This window comes from Heloderma suspectum, chromosome 3 (assembly GCF_057233095.1).
Source record: "Heloderma suspectum isolate Gila_16-S chromosome 3, 16-S_ref, whole genome shotgun sequence".
Taxonomy (NCBI): Eukaryota; Metazoa; Chordata; class Lepidosauria; order Squamata; family Helodermatidae; genus Heloderma; species Heloderma suspectum.
Genome location: NC_139460.1, coordinates 307,168,343 through 307,195,768, shown reverse-complemented (window position 1 = coordinate 307,195,768; position 27,426 = coordinate 307,168,343). Strand labels below are relative to the sequence as shown.

The 27,426-nt window shown below is 45.3% G+C and overlaps 1 protein-coding gene across 1 annotated transcript; it reads right to left on the bottom strand.

The window, feature by feature from the left end:
* Positions 1-1,991: 1,991 nt before the first annotated feature.
* CLDN11 (claudin 11) lies at positions 1,992-23,770 on the bottom strand. The gene is made up of 3 exons (XM_084841554.1): positions 23,345-23,770; positions 16,017-16,181; positions 1,992-4,741 (listed from the first exon to the last, which is right to left on the bottom strand). Exons 1-3 carry the CDS (start codon positions 23,568-23,570, stop codon positions 4,509-4,511), a joined length of 624 nt encoding a protein of 207 aa, XP_084697680.1. The 5' UTR covers positions 23,571-23,770; the 3' UTR covers positions 1,992-4,508.
* Positions 23,771-27,426: the final 3,656 nt, after the last annotated feature.

Sequence of the window (27,426 nt, the reverse complement as noted above, 5' to 3'; positions counted from 1 at the left end):
TTTCTCTTCAGGGTATACAACAAGTAACTATACCCAGAGCCTATGATGTAATGAGCACAAATGTTCTGCCAAGGATCTGTGGAATTACAGTTCACATTGTGAACATTGTGTTAGCGAGAGAGAGAGAGAGAGAGAGAATGAAAAACAATATGAAATTAACACAACAAATTACAGTGAGTGACAAAACATACATTTTGTTCGAAATCTGCTCAACTCCAAAGACAATTCAGTACCAACATATTCATTGCCAATGTGGCAATCTTTAACACTGTACACAGACATCTGGATCCTTGGCAGGGTTGGGTTCCTCGAAGCACATTGAAATCAATGGGATTTGGTGTACCTAACTGTGTGTATGATCGGGTGGTTATGTAGCCCTATTCAGGCATTCAGCTTGAATTAGGAATTGGGGAGAAATCTGTTCAATTTGCATTTTAATGAGAACTTACCTAATTTCACACTTTCAAACCACTATGCCAACCAAAACTTGCTTCTCCTTCAAAATTTGCACTTCTCCAAATTTTGCAATGGAGTTCACCAATTAAAAAAAATGTGTACAAAGATGTGTATATTAGGGGAAATAACATTAAAATGCATTCTGTTAGGAAAATTGCTTGCAAAAATATAGATTAAGAAAAATGCATACAAAAATACAAGCATTAGGAAGATGTGCACAAAAATATGGATGAATTTTCATGTAAACATTTAAAAAGATCAATTCTCAACATTCAGGACAAACCAAATGTAGGACTGGAGAAATTCTCAATGTTCAAGACAAACTGAACTTAAGACTGGAAAAATGAGAAACGGAGAAAACCTGAAATTGACAGAATCTTCCATCCCTAGAATGAATACGTGAAGGGCCAAGAGGAAACACAGAGGACCCACTCCTTCGACACATCCACTGGCCACGATCATTGGCTGATGCATGATCAGTCCTGGCTGAATGGGCCAACCTTCTGTGTGTATAGAGTCTCCTCTGCAGAGTCAATAACCCTGATTGACCAGGGTTCCCTCCCTGTCCTGTGTGAGAAAACCTATGTGCATGAAAGGCAGCTCCCTTAAGACTGAAATGATTATGCATCAGCCAGTGCATGTGGCCAGTGCATGTACAGTTATCAAAGAGGTGGCGTTAGCCCTCATGTTCCTGCTTGCCCCTTCAGACATTCAGTACCCACAGGTACTGAACACCTGTGTAGAGTTTCTGCTTCAACTTATTCTCTAATGTAGCTACTCTCGTGACAAATTCCAGAGAGGTAGTCCTATTAGTTAATTGCAGCAAAACATTTATTGTGGCCAGAGGGTTCATTTTTAATGGGCCAGAGAGCTCATTTTGTGGCATGCATGTCTCAAGGCATGGTCTGAAGGTTCAAGACATAGCATCCTTGATTAAGCTAAGCAGGTGTGGGCCTGATTGTTGCCTGGATGAGAGACCACCAGGGAACCTCATGAACGCCACCTTAAGTTCCATGGGAAAAGGGTGGGATAGAAATGAAGTAAATAAATATTGTCAAATACCAATGTGCTTTAATTAGATAATCTAGGGCAGGACTCTATCTGGGAGACAGAAGTTCAGCTTTTACCCCAGCTGTTTACCCCATTCACTTGTTGAATGGCCTATAAATCATCACCAGCATCAGCTTCCCCCATCAGTAAAATGGAAGTTGGAATAACCTCACCAAGGTTATTGTGAGAAGGAACACAAGATTGTAAGATTCTCTTGCACATTAAAAGTGTTATATATTTGATGAATGATAACTTTTACTAAACACACTTCTTGCCCAATGGCAGATGAATGTATATTCTCCTTTATACTGAATCAGTTCATTGGTCCATTGAACGGCCAGGTAAGTGTATGCAAAACACAGTCAGGTTTCATTCCCCCTGCCCCTCCTCCACTTCTATTCACTTGCCCATTCCTGGATCCCATCGATGCTAATGCAGACATCAGACTAACCAACCCTCAAAAGATTATCCAGTTAAATACAAATACAGGGTATTTTTATTCTTGTGTACAGAAAGTCCTACATATAGAGAAGGGGTTTGGAATAGATGGCTTTCAGGTATATTCCAGTGATACGATTCTCTTTTCATCCACCATTTTTAAATTAGTGCGTATCTGGCATCTCACCAATTTTTACCCAATGTACCTTCCGAACCACTCACCTCCCTACAAACAAAAGTAATAAACTCCACTACCAATTCATCTATTTTTTGTCCCATCCCCACCAACTTTTTAATCAAATATAGGCTACAATTATCAAACTCCCTTCTGCCACAAAAGAAACCCCACTTATTTTATATAAAAAGTATTAACGAATTCATTCATCCATTCTTCTCCTTCCCCATTTCAAAAATGAGAAAAATTTCTCTGTCTTCATGTGTGCTTCATGCAACTGCCCCTCCCAGGCTTCGCGATGAAAATGTGTTCCTTTCTCCTACTTCCATAAAACCAGGGTTCATCAAGGGTAGGCATGGTTGGGCACCTGCTGAGGGCCCACACTCCAGCAAGGGCCCACTGGAGTTGCTCCTCCTCTTTAGCATTGCAACCTGCTTGTTCACCGGCCTCTCGCTCTGGCCCAGGCAAAGCTGGTGTTGAAGGAAGGAGCAGTAGATACCACTGCCTACTTGCTCCCTGGCTCTTTGCTTGTCAAGCAAGCAAGTGGTAGCAATGATGAGGAGGAGGAGGAGGAGGAGCAATAGCAGCTGGTGACAATGGTGGTGAGAAGGTGGACTCACTGAGGGAGAGGGGCCTATTGAAGGTGTCTTGTCCAAGAGCCCTCAAAAACCTGGAGCCAGCACTGGTTCAGGAGTAGCCCATGATTGGCTAGGCTCTATGCTGTGCCAAGCTGTTTCTGGCAAACTACAGAGTAGGCAAATCCTTAAAGAGTGTGCATCATTGATGGTATGTAGAATGTACCAGTAGATCTGCAGGAAGCTTTAGCTTCACAACTGCATATTAGTGATTATCTGTAGACAACCCAAATAAACAGCTCAAGTTAATTAAGAAAGGGACCCCTCCCCACATCAGTATTTTCTCTTCTCATTATGCCCATAGGCGCTCTCTCACTCACACACACACACACTCACACAAAACATGGCACTGCCCAGATGTGTTAGATAACAACTCCCATCATTCCTTGCCAGTATAATTGTTCATGCTGGCTAGAGGTGATGGGAGTTGCTCCCTATGTTATGGGAGGCTACTCTAACAGACAGTGAAGACACAACACCTGGAAAGGGAGATTTGGTGTGGGGGAGCTATTTTTGCAATGTGTGACCATTGCTGTCCTGGTGTTATTTTTACGTAATTCTGAGCTTTTGAACAACACAAGAACCAAGTCTGTGAGAGCTTGGGAAGTGCCTCAAAATGGGACCCACACAATGCTGGTGGTAGGAACTTTTCTAGAATTTAAAAGAAAGAAAAAAATGAAGACTCCACTTGCATTCATTTTCTTTTTAGGTGCAGCACAGAATAGATCCCCCAGTTCAATTAAAAAAAAACCCCACATCATTCAGAATCATTAGGTTGACTAAATGAAAACCAAAAGAGAAAAAGATATATCCATAGGCACAGTGAGAAGAAAATAAACTAGTAATTTCAACATTTATTTCTGTATATTGTACAGTATTTCACTTAAAGATGAAAAGCATCATCAGTATTCATTGGATTTTATTCAATTGGCATCTGATTACAGTAATTTTTTTAGATAAATTCCACTTCAATAGTGCATGTCAGAATACAAATTAATAGGAACCAAGTAAAAAATAAAAACAAAATAAAGTACATTTATTTAGCAACAAACCTGTACAAAAGGGAAGAAGGGAGGTTGTGGGGATTAGCCCCATCACATATATTTAAGGCTATGTACAAGTGTTCTGTTATTTATCTTGTAATTAGAAAAGTTGGCTCTGTTTCCTTCATACTGATGCATTTAGACAAAAACACTGTTACAGAAGTGATCAAATTCCTTACGGCCTTGAGTGTTTTTTAACAGAGAAAACAAAGAGATACCTCCTAATCTTATGAAAAAGAAAACATTTGTGCAGATGGAAAGTACAGCGTCTTCCTCTCCCTTTCATCACAACTGTGCCAAAAAGATGACCTTGAATGGGGAGGAAAGTAAATGGTAACTTATTCTCAGAAAGGACTGATTATTTTCAGACAATTCAGGTATGTATTTATTAAACTCTTTCCTAGATAAGGAAAGGGAGTAGGAATAGCAATAGTGAAAAGGAAAGGAAAAGGAGGCTTAATGTTTCAACAGTGCATGAGCACAAGAGCCTGAACAGTGGGACATGTATGGGGGTTGACCTGATCTATTTTTGCTACAGGTTTCTATTAAGGCAAACATGTGATGTTTCTGCTTTCAAAATATCAGGCTGTTTCTTTAAATCTTCTGCAAGGATGTGGTCAACTTGTGTGAGAAGATGCAAGCAAATGCAAGACTCAAAAACACAAAGGAAACCCATCCACCCGTTTCAAAAGCTTTGATGATCAGGAGCATTTATACATGAGCACTTTTAGCATGGGTGGGAGAACTGGATCCTGAGGCATAGTAGAAACGGTTCTCGCCAAACGATTGAGCATCACCGGAGCAGCAAACGATGATGGACCCACCAAAGAGGCAAAGAAAAGATCCGATCCAGCCCGTGTACAGGGAATATCCAAAGCTCATGATCATAGTTTCACGGTGAGCACTCACTGGGAACCAAATTGTAGCCACAATGCCACACAGAGCTGGGGAAACATTTTTTTAATTTTTAAAAAAGATCATCACTGTTCAGCAGGAAGCATAGAATTCCACATTAATTTATAAATCCCAAATTCAGTTACCATAAAACATAAGCTTGAAATGTGCATTTCTAATCAGAGTCCAGGACATTATGCAGTAGCACCCACATGGTTTATTAGCAACCAGGGCCAGCCCTACCATTTGGCAGAGTGAGGCAACTGCCTCAAGCAGCCTCCTGGCTGTTCCCCTCTTTTGGAGGACAGGGCTGTGTATGCCACATAAACTGTCCTTGACCCTGTAAACCAGGTGGCTCAATAGCAGAGCACATGTTTTGCATGCAGAAGGTCCCAGGTTCAATCCCAGGCATCTCCAGGTAGGGCTGGACAAAACCCAGCCTGAAACCCTGGAGAGCCATTGCTAGACAGTCGTGACAGTACTGAGCTAGATGGCCCAATGGTCTGGCTTGGTATAAGGCAGCTTCCTGTTTCCTAAACTAGCCTTCTGCCTCAGGTGTGTGGTGAGCACTATCCCATCGCCAGTGATGAAGTAAGATTCAACTGCCAGTCTAGTCAGTTTCTGTATATAGACTGGGGAGGGTTCTCCATCTTGTGCTTTGACTCAGGCAGCAAAATAACTTGGAGCTGTTAGTAACGTTATTGGCATTGAAACCAACTTATCAAATTGATCTGAATTTAACAGATTCTCCAGTAGCAAGATGTATAGAGTACTTTCCCCTAAAGCAGGAGTGGAGAACCAATGGCCTTCCAGATGGTGATGGTCTACAACTCCCATCAACCCAACCAGCATAGCCAGTTGACAGGGATAAATTGTAGTCCAGCTACATCTGGAAGGCCATAGGTTCCTCACCTCTGTCCTAAAGGTTCAAAGCACTTGGCATTTTATCTCCTATATACTGGCCTACCTTGCAAAGGCCCTGTAAAATAGGCGATTAGAATCCCCCCATTACAAATGGAGCCATAAAGTCGAGTGGTTTGTTTGAGATTATGGCTGAGTTGAACAGGGGCTGGCTGTGTCAATTCATGGCTCCTGCTCTTAACCACTATGTATTGTATTTATTTATTAAATTTATTAAACACCACATAGAACAAATTTCACTAGACTTTTTACAATAATGATAAATATCCAAATAAAATCAACAATATAAAACTGAGAAACATGCTAACACAGCATAAAATCCAATATCACATTGCAGGAGCTAGGATAATAAATAACATGCAGGGACTAAGGCAGGAAAACACAAAATACTAACTTACTTGAAAATACTTTAAGGGCACAATCCTATGGCTGTTTATACAAAAAAAAAAGTCCTACAACTCCCAGCATTCTGGCTGGGGAATGCTAGGAATTGTAGGGCTTTTTTTTCTGTCTAAATCTCTGAGCGATTTGCGGTAAACCAGCAAGGGTTTCTGACTCCCAGTTGTTTAACAATAGCAGCATCAAAATGACCCTAAATTATACTGCTCAAATGAAGAAAGCTTGGGGGTGACCAGGCATGGATTTTTGTGTGGAAGGGCTATGAGCTGTGTTCACATTCTGGAACTCAAACAAATTCCTGCACTCTGAATTATTTAATTCTAAGTATATGTTATTTGTACCAGGTGGTGGATCTCAGGGTTCTAATAAAAACAACAACAATATAGATCCCACAAGCCCTAAGTCTGGCCTCTCCTGATCTAGTCCAAGCCAAAAAATCTGCTGTTGCAGCATCCCTGATTGGTGGCCATCCAGCCCCTATTTAAAGACCTCTAATAAAGGACAGTCCACCACCTTCAGAGGCAACCCCTTATAATTTCAATAGTCCTTTTCTCAGCCCTATGATACCCTTTATTTAGATGGGTTAACCAAAACTGAGCACAGTGTTCTAAATGTGACACACTTCTCATATATCCATTCTGAAAAATCTTGCAGTAAAGTCTTGCAGCCAAGGCCTGCAACAACACGCCCACCCCGGCCAAGAGACAAATACCTCCACCTCCAATTAAAGCTGTGGGAATCAAAGGCAAAGAGACTCCCAACGGACGAAGCCCTAAAACTATGCTTCTTTAAAGAAAGAAAATGGTTCTCACATCTGAGAACCATCAAACTGGCCAATATTTTATTTCCTGCAGCAGGGGAGAGGCGTGCTGGATCCAGTCACTGAAGCTATTTGAGAATCAGTCAAACAATAACAAAACTTTGGTAGAACCAACAGCGTTCCAGAAACCACATTGAAAGATGTCTTGAGGCAGTATCAAAGTCCTGAGGTTACAAGAGGAAGAAAAACACAGGGAAAAGAAAACAGGGAGAAAATGTTTGGTTTAAAAGCAACAAACACATTACAGAGCCTCCGGCCAGGGAGGACATGCAGTACACAATGGCTGCAGCTGTTATAGGAGAGAAGCATGTGGAGGAGGCTAAATTAAGATAGTTTACACCTGGGGCCTCCATTAAGACATAGGACACAACCCATCCAATCCAGCTGTGTGCTGTGCAGTAAAATTCTATCCATGTTCAATGGAGCTTACTTCCAAAGAAGTGCAGCCTTGCAACAAAGTGTTGCAGTGTGTGGAATGGGCTACTCCAGGGGTTTTCCCATTTGGTTTTTCTTGGAGGAGGTCAGCAGGCACAGATATACTCTCTCCCTCCAACGGATAGTTGTAGCACTGCTGGGGTGACCACTCTGAGTTCAGGTTGCAACCCAGCTGGAGTTTGTGATGACCACCAGTTGAAGACCAATGGTGTATACCATCATCTGTGCATATCATGCAAGAGGGGGTTTTGGTGTTTTTTTACTGGCCTATTCACAGCTTTCCAACAAGAGCTCACCTGGCAAAATAGACACATTTGTGATCTTTACTCATGACGGTGTATATTTTCTCCTATATGGGAATGTTCTGCATGCTCAGTCAGTGGGGATTTCTCATTGCATGCATTGTGCATGGCCTGAAATTGCACAGAATAAAGAGCCTCTACTCATGTAGAGCTCCATATAGGATTGCAGCCTATCTCCACTAAGACATATTGGTCTGGAACAAAAATGACAGAGCAGATATAAATGGCAGCCCTATCATCTTAGATTCATCATCAAAGACTTAGAATCACAGAGCTGGAAGGGACCTTGTGGGTCATCTATTCCAGTCCCTGCTCATCGCAATGGGCTGTATCAAACGGGATCTTTCCACTAGCACAAAGCTTCCACCACTTGTGGAAACCCTATTTTCATCTTTGCATGAGTGTCAACTTCCAATACATTGATCCTGCTTATGGAAGCTGTTACACAAGCCATGCCACACACAGTTATACAAGGCAATACAACTTTATTGGGCTAGGTCTTGCTTGAGTGTTGTGGCAGCAGAACACAGCCACCTCTTGTACTTTTTTCGTAAGCCTAACATTGGACACAACCCAGGATCTGCAATTCAGGATGCAACTACAGCACCCCTGACAGATGGCCATTCACCCTCTGCTTAAATTTCTTCCAGCAAAGGAGAATGTTCCACTCTCAAACAAGTCTTACCATTAAGAAGTTTCTCCTAATGCTTAGCCAAAATCTGCTTCCCTGTGATTTCCACCTATTGATTCTAGTCCTGACTTCTGGAGCAACAGAGAACAAACCTGCTCCATCTTCTGCATGACAACCCTTGAGATATTTAAAGACTGCTCTCATGTCCATCCAAGGCTGGAGTTAAAATCGCTGGAAGAAACATTAACAATCTCAGATATGCAGATGATACCACTTTGATGGCTGAAAGCGAGGAGGAGCTGAGGAACCTCATGACAAAGGTGAAAGAAGAAAGTGCAAAAGCTGGGTTGCAGTTAAACCTCAAAAAAACCAAGATTATGGCAACCAGCTTGATTGATAACTGGCAAATAGAGGGAGAAAACGTGGAGGCGGTGACAGACTTTGTCTTTCTAGGTGCAAAGATTACTGCAGACGCTGACTGCAGCCAGGAAATCAGAAGACGTTTACTTCTTGGGAGGAGAGCAATGACAAATCTTGACAAAATAGTTAAGAGCAGAGACATCACATTGACAACAAAGGTCTGCATAGTTCAAGCAATGGTATTCCTTGTAGTAACCTATGGCTGCGAGAGCTGGACCATAAGGAAGGCTGAGCGAAGGAAGATAGATGCTTTTGAACTGTGGTGCTGGAGGAAAATTCTGGGAGTGCCTTGGACTGCAAGAAGATCAAACCAGTCCATTCTCCAGGAAATAAAGCCAGACTGCTCACTTGAGGGGATGATATTAAAGGCAAAACTGAAGTAGTTTGGCCACATAATGAGAAGACAGGAGACCCTGGAGAAGATGCTGCTGCTAAGGAAAGTGGAAGGCAAAAGGAAGAGGGGCCAACCAAGGGCAAGATGGATGGATGATATTCTGGAGGTGACAGACTCCAGCTTGGGGGAGCTGAGGGTGGCGACGACCAACAGGAAGCTGTGGCATGGGCTGGTCCATGGAGTCACAAAGAGTCGGAAGTGACTAAATGAATAAACAACAACAACTCATGTCTCTTCTCATAGCCAGCTCTTTCAACCATTCCTCATAGGACTTGCTTTATATTCAATCTGGTATCCTGCACGTGAAGTTCCAATATTTGTTGTTGTTGTTGTTCTTATTACATTTATATCCCATCCTTTTTCCTCTTGCAAGGAACCCAAGGCGGCTTACATGGTTCTTCTCCTCCTCTCAATTTTATCCTCACAACAAACCTGTGAGGTAGGTTAGGCTGAGAGTAAGTGGCTGGCTCAAAATCACCCAGTGAGCTTCATGGCCAAGTGGGGAATAGAACTCAGGTCTCTCGAGTCCCAGTCCAACACTCTAACTACTATACATGGCTGGCTGGGGAATGCTGGGAGTTGCAGGACTTTTTTCTGTCTTATAAGAACCTATAAGAGGCTTTCTCTTTAAAAAAGACAGACAGACAGAGTGTGTGTGTGTGTGCGTGCGCATGCGCTTGTATGGCGAGGTGGGGGGGGGACAAAGAGTAAGCACTTCAAGTTATTTGACAAAGAATGATCTCAAAAGCATTCCCTTCCAAGCGTTACTTGGCTTAGTTTGCTTGCACAAATTAGAAATTCGGGATATTTTTAAAAAGTGAGACCATCAGTAATGGGTTCAGGTTGAACACAAATAGCAACAGATGAGACTGAATTGCTCTCAGCATGCTAGCAGTAGTGCTCCTGGTGAGTGGCTTATTATGGGTTACCAAAATACCAGATTTCCCCCCTTGTGTCTGACCGGGTACACACCTCAGATAAGGGAAACGCACATTTCCAAGTCAAATATGCAGAAAGAGTCATCACTTATTCAGTACAATTGCTACCTATTCTTTTTTACCCCTATGGATTGTTCATATTGCTGGAGCTCTGTTCAAACTATGGATGGAGTTTCTTGCTTGCTTGCTTGCTTGCTTTCAGAACTGTATATCCAAGCAAATAGTTTGATGTGGTATAATGTTGCTTGCTGTGTTCCTAATTAAAATAGTTAGGGGTGCAATCCTATGCATGTTTAGACAGGAAAAAAGGTCCTACATCTCCCAGCCATGCTGGCAGAGGAATGCCGGGAGTTGCAGGATTAATGCATAGGATTGCGCCCTAAGGGTACAGCCCATGTTTGTCCCCCAGCCTGCAGCTGGGGGACAAAGCAAGTGTAGCCATGCCAGGCTGCCTCAGCTGCTGGCTACTGCTGCTTCCCCACATGCTCCAGCTCAAGCTCAGCACACACTTCAAGGTGAGGCCTTCATGCATTTAATTTGCCCCACAAAAGGAGACTCTGGCTGGATCTACACTTACCACCTTTTTTCACTTCCAATGAGGTTTCACCGCCCGCCTTTCACACTACACAGTACCCGCCTCGAATTGGAACTGGAATTTCCCACTTCCGTGCTCCCGCTTTCAATACCCTAATATCCCGGTGTTTCCCCTTAATGAGCTCTGAATTTCCGCCTTTGCTACCATATCCGGTCGTAGTCCCCTCCCCGCCTGTCCATATATGGCGGTGTTTGTGTTTCCCTCCTGTCCAATCACAGCTCTTGATGGCCCCATGTCTTCTTCCGGCTACTGATCGCATAGGTTCCTCAGCAGCCCCTGTTTCCTTAGCAATAAGCAAAGGGCTGGATGTGCGTGCACTTGTCTGATCTCGGAAGCTAAGTGGGGTCAGCCCCGGTCAGTAGTTGGATGGGAGACCGCCTGGGAATCAGGCTTCCTGCACTGAGCATGGGGTTGTTCTATCCCTTCAAATGAGATTAAGTTTTACCCCCTCCTATCCCCTGCTCCTGTTTTTTTTAAAAAAAAATTAAGGCATTATCCTCGCAGAATCGGGGCTTCTCTGCAATGTTTTTTTTTCTAATTCAGGCATGATCTTCGAAGATTCGAAGTTGTGAAGATCATGCCTGAATTAGAAAAAAAAATTGCAGAGAAGCCCCGATTCTACGAGGATAATGCCTTAATGTTAAAAAAAAAAAAAAACAGGAGCGGGGGATGGGGGGGTAAAACTTAAACTCATTTGAAGGGATAGAACAACCCCATGCTCAGTGCAGGAAGCCTGATTCCCAGGCAGACGCCCATCCAACTACTGACCGGGGCCAACCCCACTTAGCATCCGAGATCAGACAAGCGCGCGTAGGAAAACAGCATAGCACTCGAGTCTGAACCGAGCTCGCGCATTCGATGAAGCACTGCAACAGGGAAAATGGGTGAGTGTGAATAATCACGTTTTAATGCGAGAGCATTTAACCCGACGGGACACTGAATTCATTGCGATGGCGGGCGCAATGTAGATCGGCCCTCTGTTTAAGTAGAAAGTTGTCTCAACCCAAAGGGGATTTACCCAGCCACCACCCACTCCTGTCCCTACAGGTTCTCACTTAGGAGACAGAAAACAGGTTGCACAAGAGTGGCTGAGAGCAATTCAAGAGAGGCTTCCCATGGTGCATATTTAATGAGTTCCATTGTCATCTTTGGTCAAACAGATGTTGAAGGTTCTCCAAACTTCTTTTTAAATATAAACCCATTTTCCAAAAGTGGGTATGTACACGCCACGAATGGCAGTCTCTGAAAGAAAACTATCGTCAACTCTCCAAAAAATACTATTGTCTGCTTTCATCCTTATTCAATGTATTAAAATGTATCCAATTTGCTGTTGAATTTGATGAGCAAACAGGAGGTGTTAAAAAAAAAAGTTCAAGCAGGATGGAAGGGTGGATACCTGAATTATGATTGTCAACATCTATTTTCAGCTGTCATTAAATCGGTTGGAAGATCTGAGCTCTTTATTTTCCTGGCAAGCTGTCAACAACTATTTTGTATTCCAGGTTAACTTCCACTGTGGCTTGGAGCAGACATAATGCTCTCTGATCTCCTAACCGTGGTTAGGAGACTGATGTATCTAAATATTGAATATGTGGTATCATTTGCCATTCAGACGCCAGCTGATGTGGCTTAAAACAAAAGTAAAAACGTATAATCACAATAAAACTTTAACACCTTTACAATAAAGTAATAATAACAGAGCCAGCATAGCATACTGATTAGAGTGTTGGACTAGGACTGGACAGACCCGTATTCAAAGCCTCACTCAGCTATAAAGCTCAGTGGGTGACCCTGGGCCAGTTACTCACTCTTTCAGCCTAATCTACCTCACAGGATTGTTGTGACGATAAAATGGGAGGGGATATGTACATCACACTGTGAGATCCTTGGAGAAAGGGTGGAAAATAACAACAACAACAACAACAACAACAACAATAATAATAATAATAATAATAATAGCAAAATTTCAGTTTTTTTAAAAAAAAAATAATAATACGGCCATTTAAAACTAAACATGTCACCCCACAGGGAGAACCTTTTGAAAGAGTCCAGTATTTACCTGGTTATGAAAAATCAATAGTGAAGGAAGCCAGCACACTTTGCCATGGACAGCATGCCATAGTATGAAATGCCACTAAGGAGAAAACCAGGGGTCCGGTAAGGAGAAGTGGTCCTTAAGATATGCAGGATCTAGACAGTGGGTGGGGAACATGTGTTCCTCCAGATGTCGTTGGACTCCCATCAACCCCAGCCAGCATGGCCAATGGTCAAGGATGATCAGTGTTGAGTCAAACAACAAATGGAAGGCCATCAGTTCCCCACCCCTGATCTAGACCATTAGAGGTGGTGGGTTCCCCTTCGCTTAAGGTATTTAAGCAGCGGCTGTATTGCCATCTGTCAAGGATGCTGTAGCTGCTCCCTGCAGTGCAGAGCCTGCATTGAGAAGAAGGTTAGACTAGATGATCTCCAAGGTCTATTCCAACCTTATGTATGGAGCTTTGGTTGCCACTCCTTTCAAACAAAATCCCCCCTCCCTTTCATTTTTGGAGGTAACCATGGTGTGTGTGTGTTTAGGCTAAGCCATTATTCAATCCAACCCACAGTTTGCAAATCTACTAACCATGACAGCGAATGGTGGTTTTGGAGTTAACAATAATGGTTAGCAAGAATACCTGTATTAAGAAAACACCACCCTGCAGTTAGCTCAGAAAATGAAAGAGAGAGGGAAATGCATGTAAGCTGAGAAGGGAAAGGAGGGGGGGCGGGGGTGGGTGGGATGGGTTTCTTCCAGTCTCCTCCTAACTTTGGTTAGGAGATGGAGCAGGATTACATCTGCACTGCAGCAGCCCTCCTTCCCTTTCTCATTGGTGTAATTAATTCAACACCAAGCTCATATCCGTTTCTCCAACCAATGAAGGAGGATGCAAATGCTACAGCACAGCAGCACAGCACAGCTATCAGCAATTCAAGCAGGAACACCACGGAGGTGAACTTCTCTAGAACTCTCGGGTTACACCATGGATACAACAGTTTTGACAGTCCTTGCAATTATCCATTTGTCTTAGCCTTCCTTATGAGAACCTTCTATTTACTAGAATTGACTTTATTCAGTAGATGGTGATTTTTTTTAACTGTGTAAAAACAGATTCCTTGTGATTATGCTGGCTGATTATCTGGATAGTCCTGGTGTTTCCCCAGCCTGCATCTTAAATATGCAAAACTGCATTGCGCTTTGTACTTCTCTGCGATACATAAAGAGAAACGAGTCCACGCTTTTTTTCTGACAGCTCCAATGTCAGAAGCTGCGGCTTAGTTGCCTAAATGTTGTGAATTTCAGACAACCTGAAGTCTCCGTTACAGAGGACACATCTCTGCTTGGCTTCTGGCATGGTAGCAACTGTGTTTCACGTCCACTATAATAAGGCATGATATCAGCGCTGGCTGCCAAAGGGCGTGAGCCGACCTCAGGGCAGGGCAGCACAAAGAGGCTACTCTCCTCTGAGCCACCCCCGCCTCCCCCTCAGCTAAACAAACGGGTGAAAACAAGACACCAAGGCCTGTTGTTATGTGCAGAGGAGGCCTCAAGGATATGCAGGTGCTGGTTGAGACTGTAACGCTCATTGTTATCAGGATGATACTGACTGGGTCTTCCACCCCGATGGGAAGAAAAGACATTGAACTGAGAGAAGCTCCAGACCAATATAAGTGCAACACCCTCTGGAGAGAGGAGCCATGGAGAGCATATGGGGACACATCTCCCTCTTCACAGTTACATGTCTCCCTCTTCACAATTTTACATCAACAAGATCCTCAGCGGTGAAGTGGTCCGTTGCGCTTTCTACGAAATGGTAGCTGCTGCCAGAATAAGACAGGACCATCGTTATGTGAACCAACCAGCCCTTAGTGCAGCCTTCCTTAATCTGGTGCTCTCCGGGTGTTTTGGACAACAACTCCTGTTATCCCTGACCACTGGCCATGCTGGCAGGCACTAGTGGGAGTTGTAGTCCAAAGCAACTGGAGGGTACCAGGTTGCAAAAGGCTGCCTTAGTGCATCCCAGTTTCCAGCTTTCAAAAAAATGGCCACCCTATATAATACTGAAGGGCTGCCTTCAGCCATGTTTTCAAAGTTGAGTTGCTCAAGGAAGGCTCCTTTCTCCCCACTTATAAGAAAATAAGAAGAGCCATGCTTCACTAGACCAAAAGCCTATCTAGACCAGCATCCTGTTTCCACAGTGGCCAGCCAGGTGCTTATGAGTAGCCCACAAGCAGGACATGAGCACAAGAGCACCCAGCCACTCATGTTCCCCAGCAACTAGTCTATAGAGGCATAGTGCCTCTGATACTGGAGGTAGCATAGAGCCATCAGGACTAGTACCCACTGACAGCTTTATCCTCCATGAATCTATCTAATCCCCTTTTAAAGCAATCTAAGTTGGTGGTGATCATTACATCTTGTGATAGCAAATTCCATAGTTGAACTATGCACTGTGTGAAGAAGCATTTCCTTTTATCTGTCCAGAATCTTCCACCATTCAGTTTGATTGGATGACCCCAGACTCTAATACTGTGAAAGAGGGAGAAAAATGTCCTATTCTCTTTCTCCACACCTAGGGATGTCAGAGAATTCCGCCACAGATTCCAGTGAGGCCAGATTCTTTAGAATCCGGCCCCCTGGAATCCGTGGCGGAACGTCCTCCCCCCACCACCACCCCGTGGAATCCCCCCAGGACGGAACTTACCTGGTGGCGGATGTGGCAGTGGCGGCAGCAGTGGCGGCAGCAGTGGCTCTGGCGGCAGCTCCAGCTGGTATCCTGGCCGGCTGCGGCTGGGCTGCTGTGGCCGCAAGTGGCGGCCGTCATAGCGGCCGCCATTTGCGTCCTTGCAGTCAGCCATGATAGGCTACATAAGTATTTATGTAGCCTATCACGGCAAAGAGCAGGGACGCAAATGGTGGCCGCTACACAATTTGCACCCCTGCTCTTTGCCGTGATAGGCTATGTAAATACTTACATAGCCTATCATGGCTGACTGCAAGGACACAAATGGCAGCCGCTATGACGGCTGCCATTTGTGGCTGCAGCAGCCCGGCGGCTCCATGGAGCCGCAGCTGAGTGGAGCCGGCTGGGGAGGATTCCGGGGTGAGGGACGGAGCGCCTCCCCACCACCATGGATTGCCCGGCGCGGAGCCAGGTAAGGCTTTTGTACATCCCTATTCACACCATGCATAATTTTAGAGACCTCTATCATGTCTCCTCTCCCCCTTCGACTTTTTTCTAAGCTAAAGTACCCCAAATGCTGAAAACATTCCTCCTAGAGGAGTTTCTCCAGTCCTTTGATCATTTGGGTTGCCGTTAATGTATGATGTTAACTTTTATATTTGGGATATTGTACCCTTAAAATGTAGGGCCTAAATGGAAAACTTGCTTGCTGCAAATTAGAGTCACAGGAAGTCAGATTGTATTGACCTTACCCAAAAGGATCAGCAAGATTCCTCCCAGCTGAGAACGCCGGTACTTGGCCACTCCAGGTTCATGGCCCATCCGGATGCAAGGCAGAACCGTCACCAGAAGGAAAACAGCTGGAAGCCCCAAAACAGAGGCAGCTATCATCAGTGCCCGACATGCCTGGACATACCCTGTGAAAAGGAAAAGGAATGTAGCACTTGGGTACCACTTTGTCAGGAGCGCCCTAGCTGCCTCTTGCAGTCCCCTCCAATAGCCAACTCAGGACACAGAAGACGAGGATTCTTTCCAAGGCTTTATTCCTTTATTATTTTATGACTCTTACAGATACTAATCACTAGCGACTAAGCAAGGAACTGCACTGGGGATAGATAGCAGAGTAAGCTCTAGGTAAGGCAGTTGGTCCCCATTTGAAGGAGAACCGTGGGAAGACTCTGAACTTATGGGCTATGGAGAGATCCTCCCTCTTCCCCTTGTGTCCTCGGGACACGACTGTTGTTTGCGCGCCAAACGAGCGCTACGCCTCCTTTCTGCGCCCTCCATCTGTTGTCGCTCCCTGCGTCTGCGCCGAGAGTCCAGCAAGCCCCCCTCTAGCGCTCTCTCACTGCCAGGGTCACTATCTATCCCAGGAATGCTGGCAGGAGGAATCTCTGCCAGCTGCTGTGCTTGTGAGAGATGAGCGAGCTCCTCTCCCACGGATTGCTGTTCTTCCTCAGAATCAGAACTGCTCTGGGGCTCTATGGGCTCAGTTTCCACCCTGACATACTTAGACGAAGGTAATATGAAGGCACAACACAGGGATTCTGAAAAGACAGAGACAGTTGGAGAACTAGGCACACACCCCTCCTCTAGACAGCGCCCTTAAACTCATGTGTGATGCCAAGTGGTCCACATGGGATCCTGTATGCATGGGGGGGGGCTAAAAAATGATGGGGGAGGTTGAAAACATCAGGTTTACATGTTAAACATATGCATCACACATTTACTTTTGGTGGGGAGGGGAGGGATGCACGACCATACCTCTGAAGCACAAATGGTCCATTGCCCCGTGTGAGGTGTTTGAACTGGGCCAGGGCAGCTCCTACAGAGCTCCTCAAGCAAACAAGTGTGCACATTCTCCCTAGGTACAACTATGGCAGAACCAAGACTAGCAGGTTGCCTGCTGATGCTCACTCCTAGGACATTTTCCAAACAATTCGTTTACAGCACAGCAAAGAAAAGTGCAGTGGTTAACACAGGCATGCATCTGACTGAAATTAAAACTTCTGGTACCTGGGTGAGGGCTAGGGTGGAGACGAGCAGATCCTTTGGGGGTACCTGGAGGAGCCTGGTGGATGTTAAGAGCCCTGCTGGATCAGCCTTCCCCACCTTGGTGCCCTCTGGATGTGTTAGACTGCAACCCCCATCATTCCCTTCTGGCATGGCCAATGCTGGAATGATAGGGGTTGCAGTCCAACACAACTGGAGGGCAGGAAGTTGGGGAAGGCTGGTCTGTCTAGTCCAGGAACCTATTTCCATGGGAAGCCCATCAGTAGGACTTGAAGGCAATAGCTCTCTTCTGCTGCTGCCTCTCAGCAACTGGAATTCAGTGGTATACTGCCACTGAACATGGAGGTTCCATATGTCCAACATACCTAATAGCCACTGATAGAGCTATTCTCCTTTTGGTGAGTGTGAGGCAGAGCCCAATAGTTTTTTGGCGGGTTTGGGAATGAAGCCTGTCACAAAAGCTACATATTCACATATGGGGTACCGTCTTTCTGGCAATTGACTCAAAAGCAAAAACCAATCAGACCATTTTTTGCATGTGTGTTCCTGGTTGTTCAGCAGCTCTTACGACAAACACACATGCCCACACACATTTCGGGCCACCTGTGATTAGTGTTCCCCTGGAAGAGCTTCCATCTCAGGTCAACAACTCATTGGTTCTAGGCACTGGGTGAACATTGTTAGAACAATGAAATCACCCTGTGGGGGTAAGGAACCTGGTGCCCTCCATTGTTTTGGACTACAGGACAGCTAGGCTGGTGAGGACGAGGGAGAGGGCCTTCTCTGTGGTAGCCCCCACTCTATGGAACTCCCTCCCTAGGGAACTCCGCCATGCCCCCTCTTTAATGAGCTTCCGCCACGCACTAAAAACATGGTTGTTCAGGCAGGCATTTGGAGTTGGTTAGGGTAATTTTAGAAATGTGATGTTTTTAATGTTGAATTTTATTGTTTTGAACTGTTTTTAATGTTGTACATTGCCCAGAGTGGCTGGGTGACCAGCCAGATGGGCGATTAATAAATTTAATTAATAAATTTAATTAATAAATAAAAATACAGCTCCCATCAGCCCCAGCCAGAATGGCATGGCCAATGGTAAGGGATTATGGTAGTTGTACCCCAAAATATCTGGAGGCTCCAGGTTGCCTACCTTTACAAAGCTCAGTGTAGTCTAAGGTTAGAATTTCTAACCATTAGAGCTGGGATGGGAAATGTTCGGTGGCTAATTCCCCCCCATAACTCACTGGGGGTTACACCCATCCCCAGCACTACTAAATGTACCACCAAAATGTGGTGGTGTGGTAGCAAAAAAAAGTTGATTTCTCTTTAAAACATGGCACGAGGGGAGTGCAAGCCTTGTTTGGGGGGGAAATTAATGGTTTTTTTCTTCCACTTTGTGGAGCAGTAGTGGGGGCGGCAGCTGCATAAAGGGCCAGGGGCGGGGGGAATGCTTGCAGCCCACAGGCTGTGTGTTGCCCACCCCTGCATTAGAAGGTTGGATTAGGACCTGGGAGACCTCGGATCAAATCTCTATGTAGCCATGAAGGGTGGCCTTAAGACAGTTACCAGTTCACAGACTAGCCTCCCTCAGAAGCCTGTTGTGAGGATTAAATTAGCTTGCAACTGTACATTGTAATTATGGAATATATTTTGAAACTTTGTACACCACCTTGAGAACATGTTTGAAAGGTAGACTAAAAATACCTTAAATAAATAAATGAATGAATAGAATTGGGGGTTGGGGGGAGAGAATAATTATGCCACTGAGCTCCTTGGACAAAGGATGAGATGTAAATGTACATAACAAATGAATAAATGAAATAACTTTGCAAGAGGAATTGCCCTCCGTAAGATCTATTGCTATAGACATTGTGAAAAACAATACAAATTTTTGTGAAAACAAAATAATCACCACGAAGACCACTAAAAATGTACTGGCTTGGACCCAGAGTCTGCCTCCAGCTGCCATGGAAAGAAAGGCTCCCTCCCTCCCCTCTGTGAAAGGCCTCTGACGCAGCAGAACATTCCTGCTGGTGGAACGGGAGGAAGAGGTGATCTTCACCAGTTGTCCCCCATATGCCCCCTGAAAATCCACTCTGGAAGGTTGGGGGATCCTCCAGAGCAGCAGGTAGGAAATGAAAGTCATGTCTGTTTTGGCCCATAGACTGCACTTCCTTCGCTGACGTTTACACCGGAACATGACACTGGGGGTGTGGATAGAGCAGTGGCCTGGTCGTGCAGCCGTCCCCAATCTGGCACCCTCCAGATATGTTGGACTGTAACTCCCAGCATTCCTGACCATTGGCCATGCTGGCAGAGGCTGATGGGAACTGTAGTCCAGAACATCTGGAGGGCACCAAGCTGGGGAAGGCTGGAGGTGGCATATTTAAAGGGCTCCAAACCTGTGTGCGTGTTGGCTTAGCAAACTAGAGATTTATGGTCAAGAGGAAAGCTATGCTAGTATGTGAAAACTGTGTGCACAGGATCCCGCTCACCACTTAAGTTAAACTTGTTGCTGGTCATGATGGCTATGTTCTACCTCCAGGTTTAAAGTCACATTGCCTCCAAATGCCAGTTGTTGGGGAGCAACAGTAGAAGAGAGCTGTTGCTCCTGGACTTCCCAGAGGCATCTGACTGGCCATTGTAAAAAAAGAGGAAGCTGACTAAATAAATCCTTGGCCTGATCTGGCAGGTCTCTTTCTGAGTTCCTACTTCTTTTCTTTTCTCTGCTGATATAACTGGGACAGTTAGCATGAACTAGCTGGGGCTGAGCCATGGTCATTCATCTAAGGCCATCTCGTATGAGCTCACGGTTGAAGTGAGATTTGAACCAGGGACATTTCCAGTGTCCAGTACTGGCCCACCTAATAGGGGTGTTGTAAGGACTACTGAGATAATGAGCATACCACACTTGAGATATGCTTTATACATCTAACTTGTTACATTGGGTTTTTGAAAATGAGCTTTAAACTGTAGCTCCTAAAACTCAGTTTTAGGAGCTACATACCTAAAATGTTATCATTCCTTCTATTTCTGATGTTCAGGCATGAGTGCCATACCCACTGCAATATACACCACTAGCTCTTCTGCGTGGCTGACTTAGGACTGACTTATATGCCATGCTGGGTGCATCAGTGCAGGGCCCGTGCAGACAGTTCAGAGGGTTCTCAGGAGGTGTGGTGCCAGTTCGGCTCTTGTGTGTGCAATGCTCATGTGCTAACGCGGCCTTCATAGGGACATAAGAAGTGTGCTGCTTGATCCAATCTACAGTCTGTGTCTACTTCAGCATCCTGTTTCTCATGGTGGCCAACCAGATGCCCACAATCAGGACATGAAGGCATTACTTAGCCGACTGCTATTGCTGCTGGTCCCCAGCAACTGGTGTTCGGAGGAATGGTGCTACTGAACCCACCGCATCACTGATTAGCCAGCCATTGATAAAGTTATCTTCCAATCCCCTTGTAAAGTCATCTAAGTTAGTGGCCATCACCACCGCCTCGTGGCAGGGAATTCCATAAATGAATTATGCACTGTGTGAAGATGTGTTTCATTTCATCTGTCCTGAAGTTAACAAAGTGTATCAAAGCAGCATACAAACATTTTTTTAAAAAAAACCAAAGAAAGCAAGTTGTTAAATATTGCTCTTTTGCACACCATTAAAGATCTGTACCATAGCTGATGTATTGAAGTGGCTAAGAGTGTAAACTCAGAAATCCCTAGTTTGAATCGTCCATCGGCCAAATTATACATTAAGAGAGCAATCCTATGTCCCCTAGATAGCATCTGGGCATCGCAGGATATTTCAGTTTGCTGGCTCCAAGCTCAGAGACAGGAAACTGTGCTCCCTGCCCCCCTCCCTCCTAGCTAGTGTGGAGAGAACCATGCCAGCTACCTCTCTGCGCTCAGCGGAGACGGGGAGGGGAAGGCGTTCCCAGGAATGGGGAGTAGACCAGGGCAGCAGCCATATGAGAAATCCTATGGCCGCCCCAGCCTCCTTCCCTCCCCGAAGCCTCCTGCTCTGCATAGGATACTTATAAGCCTCCGAGTTCAGATTCTTCTTTAGGTTTGCGCTCTAAGGGAGAAAACAGTCCTGACCTACCTTATAGGGATATTGTACAGACTACTAAGATAGTGTACATATAGCACTGTGAACACTTGCAATACCCTTTATGCATGTGATTTTACATTGGTTTTTTTAAAACTGAGCTTAGGTTTAGGGGCTATATACATAAAATATTATCATTCCATCTATTTCTGATGTTCAGACATGAGTGCTGTTGTTTATGTAAGCCAAAAAGGCACCACCCACATGCAAGAGGGAGGTATCAGTAGGCTCAGGGGAACCTCAACAGCAGCAGAAGCACAAAAAATATTTTAGGAAATAAAACTCTAAGGGGGGAAACTCCCAAATAACAGCTCAGTGAGGACAGAGTGTGCACACTGACCACAGAAAGCTGATCAACCATTAGGGGGAGGGAAACAGAAATCTGGATGGGAGTGGGGAATGGAATAGAATATCCTGGAAAAGGGCATTGCTGGCTGGCTGGAAACCTGAACAGGAATAGTTCTGCAATAGTTTGTGGCAGGTCCCACTTCTTATTACTAATAGTTTCTTGTTACCCTTGTTCTGGATTTTAGTTTTCATTAGTAGCAAAATATCCCTCGTGGAGAAAATGAGATATAATACAGCACTGCAACAGACTACCAGGACTAATTAAAGCTGATATAACTAGAACATCAAGGTCTTTTGGATAAGGTGATCCTGTTTAGCCATTTTGGCATACACTGTTTGAAAAACTTTTTAATCTTCCCTGTTCTCAAAACGGCTCAGTGAGGTGGGTCTTTCTGATTTGGGGAAGGGGCACTGCTCAGTGGTAGAGCACATGCTTTCCATGCAAAAAGTGCCCAGTTCAATTCCTGGCATCTCCAGGTAGGGCTGGGGAAAAAATCCTGCCTGAAACGTTGGAGAGTTGCTGCCAGTCAGTGTGAACAATCCTGATCTGGATAGACCAATGGTCTGAGGCAGCTGCCTACGTTGCTATGAGTCCCATTTTACAGATGCTGAACGGAGGCTCAGAGATGTTGACTTTTCAGGACCACACAGGAAATCTGAGGTGCTGGGGTACGATGTGATCACTTCTCCAAGATTTCAAAAACCCAGCATTGTATCCACTAAAAGGTTTTGGCTCAAATTAAATCCAGAGCAACATCCCAATGCAACATATATTATTTCAGCCTTCCCTGACCTGCTGCCCTCCAGATGTGTTGGACTGCAACTCCCATCATTCCCAGCCAAAATGGCCAAGCTGGGTGAGAAAGATGGGAGTTGCAGTCCAACACAGCTGGAGGGCACCAGGTTCGGGAAGGTTATATGATTTGAACACTAGTCCCATTGAAATCCATGGAGTTGAAAGCCAACTCGTGTGTGCTTAGGACTGAACTGCAAGAGATGGGGTAGATGGCTGGGTTGTGACCAATAATAAGAGGATAAGATCCCAGCGCTGAACCTTTATCAGCAATTTAACAGATTTCCACTTGTGTGAAATAAGAATAGCATGCCTGCTTAAGTATGCACAGACTGGCATTTGCCCTTTCCAAATGAGCCAGAACAGCCCACTTAATGTATAGGATTAAGGAGCAATGCTTCCTGGTCTCAGAACGTAACTTTTAGGCAAAGTTGAGTCCCAGAAATTTTTTTTAAAATCCGTTAAAAAAAAAACTTAGCTAACTTCTGCATTTACAAAGCTCTCTCTCTCTCTCTCTCTCTCTCTCTCTCTCAATCTCTCTCTTCCTTCAAATACAACCGCAAATCCAGCCTTTTCTTAAAGGTTTTGGCTTGACCCCTTACTCTTGCCTCCATCTGACATAAACCCTAAATATGTGTAACTGTATTTGCTCATATTCATTCTGCTATCAGGACAGGGATCTGCCATTTTTGCTTGCTACCCTGTAAGGAGCTTGCTACCCTGTAAGGAGCATATATGAAATGCTACAAAAAAACAGCAGAAGCAATATTGTTGACTTTTATCTGCCCTAGCATAGAACGGAGGAGCCGTCCAATAACCCATACCTGGCAATATAAGGATGTCCACCAGTGGCTTGCAGTGATAGAGCCCAGTGGCCATGACGCAGTCCGCCCACAGTCCCTTGGATCCCAACTCGTCCATCTTCCGGCAGGTGGTGATGGTGTAGCCGCAAGTCACGACCCAGTCGTTGGTGGAGGTCGCCACTATCAAGCCAATCCAGCCGACAAAGCTAGCCACAAATCCAGTGAGGTGTAAGCAGGTGGCAACCATGTTTCTTCCTCAAGCTGGAAAGCCAGGCAGGCCAAAGGAGAGGTACAAAAAACGGAAGAGAAGAAGGGATGGCTGAGGACTGCAGACAGTCAGAGGAACCGAGAGGCTGCGAAGCAACAAGTGCTAGGGGTCTGCCTTCGAGCTCTCAACAGAGGGGACTGGAGTCAGATGTGCTCACTGGTACAGAAATGCCTCACATCAGCTCATTCAGCCTCTGGGAGGAGCCCAGTCCCACACAGATGGATGGGAGGTGTCCTAGAATGTGCCAAGTTTTGTTTTGCTTTTATTCATGTTTTTTAAAGGCTCCCTTCAACGAAACTCTGTCATTGTTGGCTTATTGGAGCCAAAAAAGGCAAAGAGGGGGAGAAAGAGAAGGCAAATGCAGGCTCAACCCATCTAGGTTACATTTGCCAGGCCTCATCCTAATTTGCAAAACTCATCGGGCTGAATCTGACCTTAAGCCGGATCAACTGTGCTGGTGGAAGTGAACTTCCCTGCCTCCTCCTCCTCACGGCAGCCCCTCCAGCCCCCTGAAAATGCTGCACAGAGAGTTAGAAGACCCTGCTGAATGGAGTGTGGGGTGAGTGTTTGTGTGTGTGGGAAACTGGGGGATTCCCCAAAGTTGGCGGAGAAGTCCCTTCCTCTTCTGGAAGGCAGATCCTCGATACAACCCTTCAACTGCAATTTGAGAACAGATTTCGTAAAGCACCTCTAGCTCTTTCACAGAATTATGGGTGGTGCTTCTGATGTGCCTGCACCCAAAGGCCACCCTAGATGCTATGAGATCACCCTTAGAAGCCCTGCTTTTTGATGCCCAGTGGGGTGTGGACAAGCTGCACTTACCTCGGCATTTCTTTGATACTGCCAGATGGAGGGTTCCTAGTGCTACCTCTTCAAAGGCATTGTGCAGCCATTCCATCTTTTCCTCCTTCAACGGGTCGTTTTGTGGAAGGAAAAGAAATGGAAGAAGTGGGGTGGGAAAACACAGGAAGGTTACAGATGGAAGACAATGTGGTTTGGACCCCCTGTGAATGATTTCACAATAAAAGCCTCATCTGGAAGCACCCTCAGGCTGAAAGGCTAAAGGGCAGTTCATTCCATTGAGCCATTTCTTGGGAAGAGCAAGAGAAAAAATGATCATTGGATGACGTGAGGATTCTCTTACCAAGAACGTAGTGTAGTGCATACTTCCAGAGGCAGGCTTCCTTGGGGTGTCAGGTGCAATTTGCATGAATCCCTTGCCGGGTCTAAAGGCAAGCTGCGAGCTAGTAAGGTCAATAGCAGGACCAGCCATGGCAGACAAGTTCGCAGCTCATCTATTATTGATTCCTACAACCACCTTAAAATGGAGGATGGCTACTGGTCGTGTTTTATAGAGGGGGAAGTGGGACAGAAGGCCAGTTCTGACATGAGGAAACCGTGCCGTGTCGACTGGCCCCAAACTGCATAGAGAATGTAACATCTGAGCTGCTGCCTTGGGGGTGGGGGGACATGACTGTGACAACTGAAAAAATACACCATTATTATCAACCAGTAATAACAAAATTAAAACAACAGAAAAACAACAAGCACAGGGAAGCAAGAGAAAATCCTGCACAGCTGATGTTTTGAAAGGCATGGTAAAAGGTTTATTCCCACCAACCCACCCTCCTGGAGCACTGCAATCCTGATCCAAATTGGGGCCACACGTGCTTATAGGAGAGTAAGGCAAGCTGGCACACATAGCTCCACTATGCATGCTTTACTGAATGTTTAGTTTGGCCCTTGGTTCAAAATATGGCTGCTAACTAGGACTGTTCCTAGAGAACATGGACTAGTTAGCAGACAGCTCCACTGGTCCATTTCAAAGCACAAATCAAAGTGCTGATGCTTACCTTTTAAAGCCCTTTACAGCTTGGGACCTGGGTATATAATGGACCATCTTTTCCGACATGTACCTGCCCCATGTTGGAGGTGTTGTCAAGGCCCTTCTTCCGTTGCCCCAACCTTCTGAATTGAGGTAGGCGGCAATCAGTGACAGGGCCTTTCTGTCTGTGGCACACCAGCTCTGGAATGCTCTCCCAAGGGAGGCACGCCTAGTGCTTACTCGGATGTTCTTTTGGCATCAGGTGAAGGCTTTTATTTCCTCACCACCACCCATTTTTTCATGAAATTCCACACACACACACCCATGGGGGATTGAATTTTGTGAAAAAAATGGGTGTGGGCAGGAAGGTTTAAAAAAAAAAATCCTCCCAGAGCACCGCAGTCCTGCTCCAAATTGGGGCAGCATGTTCTTACAGGAGAGTAGGGAATCCATTATGCATGCTTTACTGAATGTTTACTTTGGCCCTAACTGAAGTTTCCGAGAAGTCTTCAAAGACAACCCTGTGCATTATAATAATCTAGTTTGGAGGTCATTGTGGCCAGGTGATCTCTGTCCAGGAGGGGTTGGAGTTGGAGTACCAGCCTTACCTGGTAGAATGTAGCGCCAGGGCTGGCCCTCCCAAGAAGCGGTGTGGATCCTCTGCCTCATCTGGCAGAGTGGGGGATGGCAGAGATGGTCTCCATGGCCAGCTTGGCCACAAAACCTTGCTCTGAGGAAGGACCCCTCGGAGCAATGCACTGAGGGGAAGAAGAGGAGGAGAAGAAAGGACTGGAAGAGGACAAGGCAGCAGTGGTGGGAGAGGCAGAGGAGGAGGGGCAGCACATGGCCTCTCACCTCAAGCAGCGGGACACCTTGCGCCACCCTTGGGTACCACACATCTGGGATGCCACCTTGGCTGCCAGCAACAAAGCTAGTTCAATCAGCATCCCCACACAGCAAGCTGGATGTGTGTGTGTGTGTGTGTGTGCGCGTGCATTGGGGAGAGAGGCAGGTACAACCTTGTCTAGAAAAAGGTGGGCACTGAATCCACAGACAGATGAAACACCTGCCAACTGTACCTCTGTCTTGCCAGGACTGCGCTTGTTTATTGTCCCTCATACGTCCCTTTACTGATCTCAGACACCAGTTCAGCACTTCCAGTCTGTTACCTGAATGAGATGAAAGGGAAAAGTAGAAACTGGCTGTCATCAGCATACTGACAGCACCTCACTTCTGATCCCCAGATGATTTCACTCAGTAGTTTCAATAACCACTGGGAAGAGGTATTTGGATGTGCTGGATCATTATGTGTTTACTTATTTGAAACATTTATAAACTACACTTTCATCCCAAGAAAAGGATTTCCTGGCAGTGGCCATAAAATAATCCAATCCAATATAATGCAATAAAGACAATCTAAAATCTTAACATCAAAAAAGAAATCAAGAGGCGAAAAACTATTTCAACCTGTCCAAAAGATACAAACATAAATCTATTTTTTTTCAAGAATTGAAAGTTTGTTTTAAAATGGCTGTGCAAATAAAAAGGTTTTCTCCCGGCAGTAAAAACAGTACTACATTGGCTCCAGGCAGATGTCCTCTGGGAGGGCATTCCAGAGCTGGGGAGCCACCACAGAAAAGGCCGTTTCTTTTATAGATGTTCAATGTACGTTTCTTATGGAAGCAGTATAGAGAAAAGCTCCTCTGATGATCTTAATGCACAGGCAAGTTTATGTGGGAGGAGGTGCTCCTTTAGATATTTGGACCCCAAGCTGCTTAGGGCTCTAAGGTAAGCAGCAGCACCTTGAATTGGACTCAGTAGCAAATAGGCAGCCAATGTAGCTCCTTCAGAATGGATGTGATCTAGCTCCTGATAGGCAAAACAGCAATCTTGATGCTGAATTCTGTACCAGCTGAAGCTTCCGAACTGTGTTCAAAGGCAGCCCCACGCATAATGCATTACAGTAATCCAACCAGGAAGTTACTAGAACATGGATCATAAAGTTAGATG

Bases quoted from the DNA above. Each gene is read 5' to 3' on its own strand.
- CLDN11 (XM_084841554.1), bottom strand. From the start codon at position 23,570: ATGGTTGCCACCTGCTTACACCTCACTGGATTTGTGGCTAGCTTTGTC. The intron at 16,182-23,344 runs GTATGGGTTATT...TCCTTTTCACAG, and splicing joins GGACATCCTTATATTGCCAG to GGTATGTCCAGGCATGTCGG. The intron at 4,742-16,016 runs GTAAGGTCAATA...ATGTTTCCCCAG, and splicing joins AATCTTGCTGATCCTTTTGG to CTCTGTGTGGCATTGTGGCT.